General features: G+C 44.1%; 1 protein-coding gene across 1 annotated transcript in view; it reads right to left on the bottom strand.

Moving 5' to 3' along the window:
- Nucleotides 1-7,601: 7,601 nt before the first annotated feature.
- The window catches only part of AAAS (aladin WD repeat nucleoporin), a 414,919-nt gene continuing 411,268 nt past the window's right edge, over nt 7,602-11,252 (bottom strand). Inside the window, exon 17 of the mRNA XM_086936522.1 lies at nt 7,602-7,897. Coding sequence (XP_086792648.1) covers nt 7,754-7,897 — 144 coding nt within the window. The 3' untranslated portion in view covers nt 7,602-7,753. The remainder of the gene's footprint in view (nt 7,898-11,252) is intronic.

Below are 11,252 nucleotides of genomic sequence, written 5' to 3'. Positions count from 1 at the left end.
CCAAGTAGTCCTCGACGGTGACGATCTCTAGTTCCGAATCTGGAGCTTCTGAAAGTTCTTGGTCATCATCGAAGATGTTGTCCGGTTCCGGTGCCTGTCGCTGCATCTCTTGCCTAGCGGCCCGTCGAATTCGTATGGTTTTCTTCGACCGGAATTGGGCACAGGCTGGGCAGGTTTCTTCCTTATGGTCTGGAGAAAGGCACTTGTTGCATACTGAGTGCTTGTCAGTATGCGGGAACTTTGAGTGGCATTGTGGGCACCTTTTGAAGGGGCTCCTTTCCATCGACAGCAGGCCCATGTGGCGTCGAAAAGGCCCAACGGCCCGCGTCGACGACCGGTTCGAGATGGAAAGCTTGATCGAGTCAAGAAGTATCAAGCGAGAACAATGCCGTCGAAGGCCTTTTGGCCTTTATAAAAGTTTTGTTTCGATTCCGAAGTTGGAGTATAGGAATAACATCCGAACCCAATGGCAGAAAAAAACAATCTGAGGATGGAGAGGATGCCCATGCGCACTGTGGCCCAGGGGAGGAGTCACCTATCTCGTGATACTTCGAAGACTATTCCAGGACAAGGTGCAATTATCCGGACCCAACACTAGGCGGCGATCTATGCACAGATATGAATTCAGCAGCCCACATGCCTCGAACAGGGATTTTCTAATCACAGCCATGAGAATGTTTTCCCCTTCCTTGGCCTTAACCATACAGAAAGGGATACGAAAATCTCACCTCCTGTAAGTGGGAGCGAGAGGAAAGCAGCTCTCGGGGAGAAAAGTGCACAGGGAGAATAGTGTCAGGAAGAGAAAATGTCCACGCTGTAAACATCTAGCACAACTGCTAAGATAGACACGTTTCTGAGGGGAATCGGGTGAAAGTCTCTTCACCTCTTTGACCAGTGTTTGGGCTACATGATGTAGAGATTGAACGTAAAGCATGGCTAAAGCAAAGTTGAATGTGCTCATGAACAATACTGTTTGACCATTGACTACTAAGTATTCCCAGTCTGATGTTGGGGAATAATTCAAGCATGTGAATCTATGAAAGGCCCAATGCATGAGAATCTCTCTTCCACCTTTTTTCTACTTCCACAATTCCTTCCATTTTTCAAGAGACAATCATAATAGAGTCAACTTAATAAAAAGCAACATGTCCGTTTACCAATGTGAGCAGACACACGATAACAGTATTGGGTGCTGTCAGGTAAGATCAAAATATTTCCTTCAATTACCACCTAATAGGCCCTCTGCCCACAACCATCATCTCCATGTGTTTCTTGACCATCTTAATCATTATTTCTCAACCCACTGGCTCATAGGCTGCTGCCATGGGGGCTGGAAAGACACTTGATTCTTTTGATACATATTGCACACAATTGTCAGTCACAATGATTTCATTCAGGCACTTCCTTTTTGACAAACAAATCTTCATTGGTGTAGTCTTCGTAGTCACAACTTCCCCGCACTCTACTACAATCCACCTGGAATTGAAGCTTGAGTTGCCATTTGCCCACCCTCATTTTGGGTTAGCATCTTTTAGTTTATCGGATAACCACTTTTTACTAGAGTTTTACATTCTTAAAGTAACTTCTGGAGTTTTAAATGACAGTACAAGGGAGCAACACTGCTAAATTAGGATTCAACGCCCTTTAAGAGAGAAGCAATCTTTACAATAAAGTGGGGCATAGTTCAATGTGGAAGAAGTGCATGTTTCTTTTTTTCTTTTTACAAGAGGTAAATAATGTACATTTCCTTTAACCCATGGTAATTGTAACGGTTGAAAACATGTACACTGCCAATATAACACTTTGTTTGATGCTTCAAGGGCCAGGGTTATAAAATTAACACAGGATGAGGAGTTCACTTTTCTCCAATCTCCTCTCCTAACCCATTCACCAACATTCACAGGGGTACAGTATGTACCCTGTCATCTTTTCTCTTTTGTGATACATGGGGGGAGATATTCTACTGTTTAAGAACAAAGACAGTCGGGTTGTGTCTCATTATCGGATGTGCTGGGTTTTTTTCACACATAATTGCGAGCTAACATACAGAAATAGCATCTCTACACATTTTTGTGAACTTATTTGTGAAGTGAGTGCAGCTAGCACATTTCTTGCATGGAATAAAGCAGTACCGGCACACAGGTAAAGTGGTCATATCACATCACAGGTGTTGTGATGTCATGTTACACTAAATGAGCCAAAAGCAAGAAATCTGCTTACTTCTAAAGTAGGGGTACTGCAGAAGGGGCAGGAATTACATTGTGCAAGCAGAGAAGAACGCACAAATATTTTTCTCCATTAAGGGTAGAAACTTGTGGAAAAACGTATGTTGCCCAAGAGAGCCTTAGCAAAGTGCTGAAGTCCCGAAATTCTTCCAACATCGGTCACTACACATGAGGACAGTGCACATAGCTTCCCATGCTAAATATTTTCTGCTGTGACAGTACTTCTCTCTTCCTTTCTTTCACGCCTTCTCTTCTTAGACCCTTCATCCTCTGCACTCCTTTTGTTTCCACTGTCTGAATCAATCTGTGTCCACATTGTAAAGGCACCTTAAAGCATCACATTAATATAACATTGTTATGTTACTTGGCATGAAGTGCTCAGAAGCAGGGTTAGTGGTACATAAAAAACAAAAATTCTGGAGAGAGTCTGTCGGAATAACGGAGTGACTGGCAATAGACTAAAATAATGAGCAGTAAAAACCACTTACTTTGGACATGAAACTCAATAGCTGAAGTGTGGCGTTAACCCAGACGTTCCATATGAGGACCTCGTAGGGCGTCTTGTTTTCATGTGGCTGATGTAGGCATCTATCTCACTTCTATCACCTCAAGTCTTTGCTTCACAGAGGAGCAGCTACGCTATATTTTATAGTAAAACAACCAAAGGCTTGTGACATGCCCCTCTCCCTCTAAAAGTGACACCAGACTAGGATGACGACCATCTAAAACCTCATTGTAACCTCAGAATACTTCAGTTTCCATTTATTTCCTTTACACTTTTGCTTTGTCCCACCTTCTACCAAGCTGCTTTTTGGCCGCTTCGGTCAATTCCATGTAAGCATAAGAGGTTTATAGCAGTGGATTCTGTTCCTACAGCCCAAAGGGAGACGATTTTTTCTCTATTTATTCCAGAAGAGGATAGTCTCTTGTTGTAGATACTCCTCGAGTACTCGCCTTTCCTCCAGGCTCACTAGGAAGGCCTTTGTAACATTCACAGAACAAAAAAACACCCTTTGCGTTCTTAAGTTGCCATGTTATTTGATTGGAAGTTTTCTACAGCACATAACAACAAACCAAACTTTCTTCAGGGTCCTTAAATAATACTAGTTGCTTCAAAGGCATCTTTTTAAACAAAAAAGATGAAATGCTGATTCAGTTTGACTGGAATAATCCATCTACCAACTTGTGTGGAGTAATAAAAAAAAAAAAAAGCGAACCTCTTCATTTTTTTGCCGAGGTGAATGTCTCAGGGTATCGTGTGTGCACCTCTTGTTTGTTTTAAATATTTTAACAACTAATCGCAAACCAACATATTTAAAGTTCCTTTATAAAATTAAAATGGCGGCAGAGGGATGCACAGTGCTTGCCTACAGCTCTACCAATTCATTCCGTAAAATGAAGTCCTCAATAGTGTTCACATGACTTAATCAAGTGCCTGATAGGGCATTTGCATTATAAACAGGACACGAGTCGGTGGACCACGCAGGTGGGCGGAGTCTCCCCACTTATTTTATAGGGTGGACGCCGTCCCCCCTGCTCAAAAGCTGGACTATCTAAAATGGCGAGTTACTTGCCCGCGCGGCCGCCCCAAACTTTTTAAGATACCCGTCCATCGCTGTCAATCTTGTGTAGCGCGCGAATGCGCTACCTATTAAAGTTCTGCTTTGCCCTCTGCTGTGTCCATGACTGGGAGGCTAGGCCGGAGTGGGGATAATTTGCTATTGGCAGGCCAGGCGTGCAACGCCCATTGTGCTTCAGCCCCCCCCTGTTGTGTGTGTCAGCCGGGCTGAGACAACTTCCCGGACACACACACAGCCTCACCCGAGTACTTCACAGGTCTTTAAAAGACCATTTGCTAGTGAATGAGGCTTTGTTGTTTTTCACCCCTTCTTGGAAGAGTCAGCCCCCCCGAAATTTTCAGCAGCCCCCTGAAATTTGGCTCTAGTTGCACCTCTGTGTCAGGCCTACTGGTGATGAGGGCGCATGGACAAATGCACGGAGGCCATTGGAATGTGAGAGAGCTCTCCCTGGTGGCAAATGTTACACCCCATAACAAAACACAGTGTAACAACAGCTAGCACAACACAATACATGGCACAACAAGCAAAGTAAAGAGAAGCAAACTCAACTCGGGGTGGAGGATGTGAAGGTTGGGGACTGAAAGTGGCAAGCCACGTGCGTGTGAAAATATCTGAAGGAGTCCCAGGAGTGTTAGTCTGCGATACATACATTTCTGAATAAAGCCATTTATGACAGGGAAAGCGGAACTGGAATGTTATGATGATATTCATTGTGTGCACTCCTGGCGCATTAAATTCGGAGCACAAGCATGCACGAAGGTGAGGTTATGAAAGCATAGCACATTGAGTAAGTGGCATGGCATTCATAAAGAGGCCTAGCTTGGTTTATGCATACCAAGTATTTACCCCTTAACCCCATGATTCTTTATAGCAGTCTTAAAATTATTAGTGACAATAAAAGTGAGATATAGGGTAAATACAGATGTGTCAGGAAAGAAAACCAAAAAAAATTCAGCACACATCAGAGGGCACAAAAAAGAAACAGAATTTTAAGACATGGTCCGCTGTGGTGTCCAGCTGCAGCAGTTTTTGTGCTAGGTCCTCTTTTCCCGCAGATTGTGTGTTCCTCAGTTTTCCTTCACACTGTTATCCCTGTGCCACTCCAGTTGTTCAAAAGCACACTGCACTCTGAGCAGCTGCTTCCAGTGGCACCAATGTATGTGTGCAATAACCATGTATTCAGTCATCGTTTTGGGTACCTTGTGACATGCCTCTATCGTTATCATTTTGTTTACATTTGGGAAGTTGGCCAGCTTGATCCTCTGTTAATGTTGTCTTAGGGTCCGTTGATTTGCTTGTTTGTGTAATCTCTGTCACTCTCATGGAATCTTGTACTGTGTTTGCCCATGGTGTGTAGTTGCTTTACTTTGGATTAATGTTACACACATGCCAAGCTTCTCTAAACTTTCTCGCGTCTTCGTCATATGTTAGTTCCAGTATTTGTAAGTCGCCAGACGCTTCCTTACGCAAAGCTAAGAAACCCCCAACAAGATGGGCTACTGGTTTTGCCAATGCTGTTTCGGGGGTTTAGGTGGTTAGAGGAGGGAGGCACATGAGGGAGAGACCAAAACGGAGCAGGTTTTGGGGGCCCACAAAAGGAAGAGAGTGACAAGAAGTGCGGGGCAGGGGATGTTTTCAGGGTAGAGAAGCAGGCAGAGGGGGGAGAGAGTAACACAAAGCATGGAGGGAGTTTGCAAGGGGAAGTACACGAGGAAGAGAGCAACACAGAGAAGACGGAGCATCTTCCTGGGGGAGAAGCACAGAACTGATAGGGAGGAACAGAGATCATGGGGAACGGGAGGTTTGAAGGGGAAAGAAGCGCACAAGAGGGAGAGAAATAGAGTAAAAGGGCAGGGGAGAAATGAGCAAGACAGGGATTTGCGAGGAAAAGCACACAGGAGAGAGAGCAACACAGAGTGCAGGGGTGTTTAGAAGATGAATAAAGCACATGACAGAGAAAGCAACACAAATCTGAAGAGTAAGATGTGTGGTCAATACTTGTGTCTCGACTTGCCAATCTTGTTCAACACTCCCATAAAGCATAGGTACTTTACCATCGCTTTTAGTTGGCTGGCTTTTAGAAAGTTACATTTTTGTTGCTTGAAGCATGTGTAGGTTAATCAGTATTTGCTCTCCAATTTTCTCACAACTATAGATTGCATTTGAATGTGTGAACATGGTATGAAACACAACTTTTTATTTCAGGTGTTTTGCAGCAATTTCAAAATATTGTGGAGCTTCTCATTGCTGAATAGGGTGCAATGACTGATATCTATTACTTTGCACATTGTAGCTTGGTTTTCACTGAGTGGAAAGTGTCACTCTAAGTGTCTGAAACCACGGAAATGTTACACATAAGTAGGGCTCCCACTTTAACGGTATATCTTTTTTTTAACATGTCCGTCTGTATTTATCCATATTTATCTTTTGGACATTTTATCTGTATTTATCTTGTGCTTTGCATATAAATGATGTTGTCAAACTGTACATTTCCATATTTAAGTGATAGACGCACACTCATACTTTGCGGTCTGTCGAGGTTTAGCTATTTAAGCCGGCAAATATTACATAACAATACATCCACTTTAAATACTATCATTATACCATAAATGTATGTTGAGGTATGCTATTATTTAAAGAAATGTCACCCTATTTTTTAATTTCCATGCTGTCCAGCTGCTGGCCTATAATTCATGAAAGACAGAATGAAGAGGCACTTAAAAGTAGGACAATTTTCTGGATTTATGCACTTTAACCACATGGCTGCTGCGGGGATTTTTGCCCTGCGCTACAGATCCTTGAATACCATTATTCATGACGAGCTCAGCTCGTCATCAGCACACGACACCCGTGGGTGATGACGAGCTGAGCTCGTCATCAGCAGCGAAAGGGTTAAAAAATAAATGCAGACAGAAAACACATCGTTTTCTGTCTGTATTTATCTGTAAAAAATCTGTGAAAACGGGGAGCCTACACATAAGCATCCTGAAAACTTGGCATGTCATGTTTTAGTATGCCTCGTTTACAGCACTTAACCCTTTCCCTGCTGCCGTCGGCCAATGGCCGACAGCAGCACTACCTTCCCAGTGCTGCCGTCGTCCATTGGCCGACGGCATTCCACCCGCGCAAGAAAACGCCCGCACCGCGGCGGAATTACCGCCGCGGTTAACTGGTTAATGGCTTGACTAATGTAGTTGTACGCCAAACTTCATCCACATTTGGGCTGTTAATTCTGCCAAACAGGGACCTTAAGTAACAGGCATAAATGCTGAGCAGCTTCAATTGTTAAATCTTGCAATACGTGCAAATGATAAATCTGCTGCACATATGATGTCACTTCCTGTTGTGATGTCACTTCCGGCCGTGATGTCACTTCCCGTGACACCACCTTTTTAGGACATGTTCCCTGATAATAAGAGCTGGATAGCCCTGGACATGTGCTTTGTTCTAATAGGCCCGTGTTGGCAAGAATCCCATGGTTTGGAGGTGCTTGGTAAGCTGCTTTCAATTTATCAAGTTTCGTTTGTCGGTACCACTCACCCCGAGGGCATAAGTGAAACTCGAGGGTTCGTTATTTATCTTTTAGGAAATGAAGAGTGACGAGGGAGCATACTGCCAGAACCCGTTTTCCCACTGGAGTTACTGCTACCATGCCAGTAATGTGCTCCCACTGCGTTGAGACAAACGTTTCCACTCAATGGTTTCCTTTTATTTTCAAAACTAGGAGATAGAGAGATTAATTGTGATCCAGACAGTCAAAAACTTTAGCGTAGATTCAGTAGCAGAACTTGAAAGACATGCTGAAAGTTTGTTTTTATTAAATTAAATCAGTTTCGTCTTTGAAAAATATATATGTCAGAAAGTGTGAACAATGGAATATACAATAAAACATGTGACTTTATGGAGCTCCCAGGATGGCCGCACATGTGTGTCGGAGATTCGAGAGTCTCACATCTCTGAGAACAGCTCAGGCATGGCTCCTCCATTGGCGCCGGTCCTGGAGACGCCAGGGCTGAACCCAGGGCTGTAACGGGGCACGTGTGCGTTGACGAAATAGAAGGGCACGTGGCTGACGCGTCCTGTGGACCAGCACTAGTAAAGAGGGATAGAAAATAAAAAGATAATGTTTTTCGTTGGTGCGCCCTAAAGTGAGCGCACACCCAAAAGGCAGTCGTGTAGCTAGCCACATAGACGCCCGTGGCAATCCCTGCTTTTGCCGCCACCAAAACTCCTGCCGCCCGGGGCGGACCCCCACGCTTCGCTACTGCCAAGAGACGAGAGCCTTGAGGACACTCCGTAAATCAGCAGATTTCATGTTATTTATTTTTTATATAGCGCAGACTTTACCCAAAGGTGTCAGGGCACTTCACAATAGGACCAGTTACATTACATTAGGAAAATTTTACAAATGTACATGTTACAGAAGCAAATCAGATACAAGAAGAGGTATAATACAGCAATAGATGGCAGTCACTCCAAAACACAAAAACACACTGGGATGACACTTGCACAGGCATAGAATACAAGTTTATAATAGTGAAAGAACTTACTTGAGGGACTTTAAAGGACGTGTATTAGTTCTGGAAATGTCTTTGGGAGAAGAGTTTGAGGTCAGTTTTGAAGGTATGGGTAGAGGTGGTGGTGCGGAGCTGTGGCGGAAGCGAGTTCCAGATTCTCACCCCATTTCCTGAGAAGGATTGAGCCATCAATCTCTCCCTTTTGAAAGTGGGAGAATAAATCAGTAGTTTTTCCGCATTACGAGACGGTTTGGAGCCTCCAGAGATTTTCAGTTTATTTGGCAGGTAGCGAGGGGAGGAAGTGTGCAAAGCTCTGTGGGTGATACAAGCCGTCTTGTAGATTGATCTTGCCTCAATGGGAAGCCAACGGAGGGAAGACAAAATGGGTGTGATGTGGTCACTTCTTTTGGCCCCAAATATAAAACGAGCCGCTGAATGAAGAACAGATTTAAGAGGGGAAAGGTGGGATTTGGGGAGACCATTAAGAAGAGATTTGCTGTAGTCCAATCTAGAGAGAACCAGCGATTGGACCAGGGTTTTAAGGTCTTGCTCTGGGAAGAAGCGTTGAATTCCCCAAAGAAGGCACAGTTGATATCGAGCATTCTTTGCAATGGAGTTGATGTGGGAGAGTAGATTGAGCCTTTTGTCGATTAGGACACCGAGGGATTTTGCGCTGTCGACAACGATAGGTTTAGTGTTAAGTAGGTTCAGTTGATCCATCCAAGATTGAACAGGAGGAGGAGAGAGAGAGAGGTTGAAAGGAGGAGGAATACTGTTTTGGAGGGATTCAGAATGAGTTGATGAGCTAGCATCCAGTTTTGAATAGAGGGGAGAGTAGAGTTGAGGATTGAGAGATCGTGTGTGGAGGACACCTTAAGGTAGATTTGGGTGACATCCGCGTAGAGATGGTAGAGGATCCCAGATTTACTTAGGAGATTTCCCAATGGTTCCAAACAGAGATTGAACAATGTGGGTGCATGGGGTATACACCTGTTACAACGCATCTTTTACAACTACCTACTATTACAACGCATCTTTTACAACGCATACCATTACAACGCATTGCGCTGGGGGGCGCTCTAGGATAGGGAATAAGTATAATTTACTATCCAACACCTTCCCTAGTGTCCACGGGGACTGGAGTTAGAATAGTAAATTATACTTACCACTATCCAGCACCTCAAAGCGCTATGCGTTGTAATGGTATGCGTTGTAATGGTCGCGTTGCAATAGTAGGTAGTTGTAACGGTATGCGTTGTAACATGGTACATCCGTGCATGGACAGAGCCCTGAGGGACACTTTGCCCTACCGCCAATGAAGATGAAAGACTATTCGCTATTCTGACCATTTGGGATCTGTCCGAAAGGAAAGAGACAATCCATTTACGCTCTGTGCCTTCCAAACCCATTCCCTGTTGAAGAGTGTTAAGGAGAGTGCTGTGATTGACAGTGTCAAAGGCTGCAAAACGATCAAGAAGAATCAGAAGACAAGACTCCCCTGAATCGAGTATATACAGCGCATCCTCAATCACTTGCAGCAGGGCTGTTTCGGTGCTGCAGTTTTTAATGTAACCAGACTGGAAATTGTTAAGAAGATCATTGCGCTTGATATGACGGGAAAGTTGTTTCACTACACATCTTTCTATGGTTTTCGCAAGAAAAGGGAGGTTAGTGATGGGGCAGAAGTTGTTGAGTTCGTTCGCATCAGCGGTGTTTTATTTTCAGAAGAGAGGTAACCTGTACAGTTTTAAAGGTAACAGGAAGGGAGACTTGACTAAGGGAGAGGTTAATCAGACTGGTCCAATGAGAAAGAGTATGGGTGTAGAAGTCAATGGCAATGTCACTAGGAGTGGGGTCAAGAGAATGGTTGGAGGGCTTTGTTTCGAGGATGCATTTGAGGACGGCATCTTCAGAGAAAGCGTCAAAGTTCTGCCAAATGACTAAGGATGTACACTCCTCTAGAGGGGTAGGATGAAGGACCTGATCCACCAATGATTTCACTTTTTCGTCAAAGAATATAGCTGCTTTCTTTGGAGAATCCTCCGCTTGGAGGTTGGGGGAGAGCAGTTTGGATTTTTGATGAGGTCGAATAGTTTTTTGGGTCTGTTTTTGGCTGAGCTGAGGAAGGTTCTTAAGTGAGTTGCTTTTTCAAGGAAGATGTGTTTGTGGTACTTGGATCTTGCTAAACGGAACGTAGCAAGAGTAGAGGTGTATGGAGCTTGTCTCCATTGTTTCTCCATGATGCTCAGGTTCTTCCTTTCTTCATAAAGGGATTTGTTGAACCAAGGTGCTGAGGGAATAGGCCTTTTCCTTTTGCTTTGGAGAGGAGCAACATTATCGATTTTGACTAAAAGGACTGAGAGGATTTGGGAGGTGAGATCGTGGACATCCAAGCTCGGGTCTAGCCTTGGAAGTGCTAGCATAGCGGAATCACAGAGTATAGAGGTCAATGTTTTTAGAGTTACGGAACAAGGTAGTACCTTTTAGGTTGGCCAAGAGTAATACATTGTGATAGGTGAAGAGAGAAGGGGATGAGGAAGTGGTCAGACCAGTCTAAATGAATAGGGATAGCAATAGTAGGCATGTCTGCTTTAGAAATAAAAGGTCCAGAATTGTACCCTTAGAGTGTGTTGTTTAAGTGCAGTGTTGGATAAGATCGTTTGCTGAGAGTAAGGTCGCCAGCATATTAGCAGAGGAATCTTCCAACGAGCCCCAGTGAAGATTGAAGTCTCCCAGGAAGATCTGTCTTTCACTTTGCGAGTATTGGTCGCTGATGAAGTCGGCAAGTGCCTCTAAAAAAGAAGAAGAGCAGCCACCAGGCGGGTGGTAGATGACATGGAATCTGAATGGTGAGCAGTGTTGCACTTGTAGCTCAAGAGATAAGCATTCGAATGAACGGAAGGAGCGGTTAGGAAAAGCTTTAAGTTGAA

Source organism: Lissotriton vulgaris, chromosome 1_1 (genome assembly GCF_964263255.1).
Source record: "Lissotriton vulgaris chromosome 1_1, aLisVul1.2, whole genome shotgun sequence".
NCBI lineage: Eukaryota > Metazoa > Chordata > Amphibia > Caudata > Salamandridae > Lissotriton > Lissotriton vulgaris.
The sequence above is the reverse complement of the archived record's forward strand: the minus strand, read 5'-3'. Positions and strand labels throughout refer to the sequence as shown.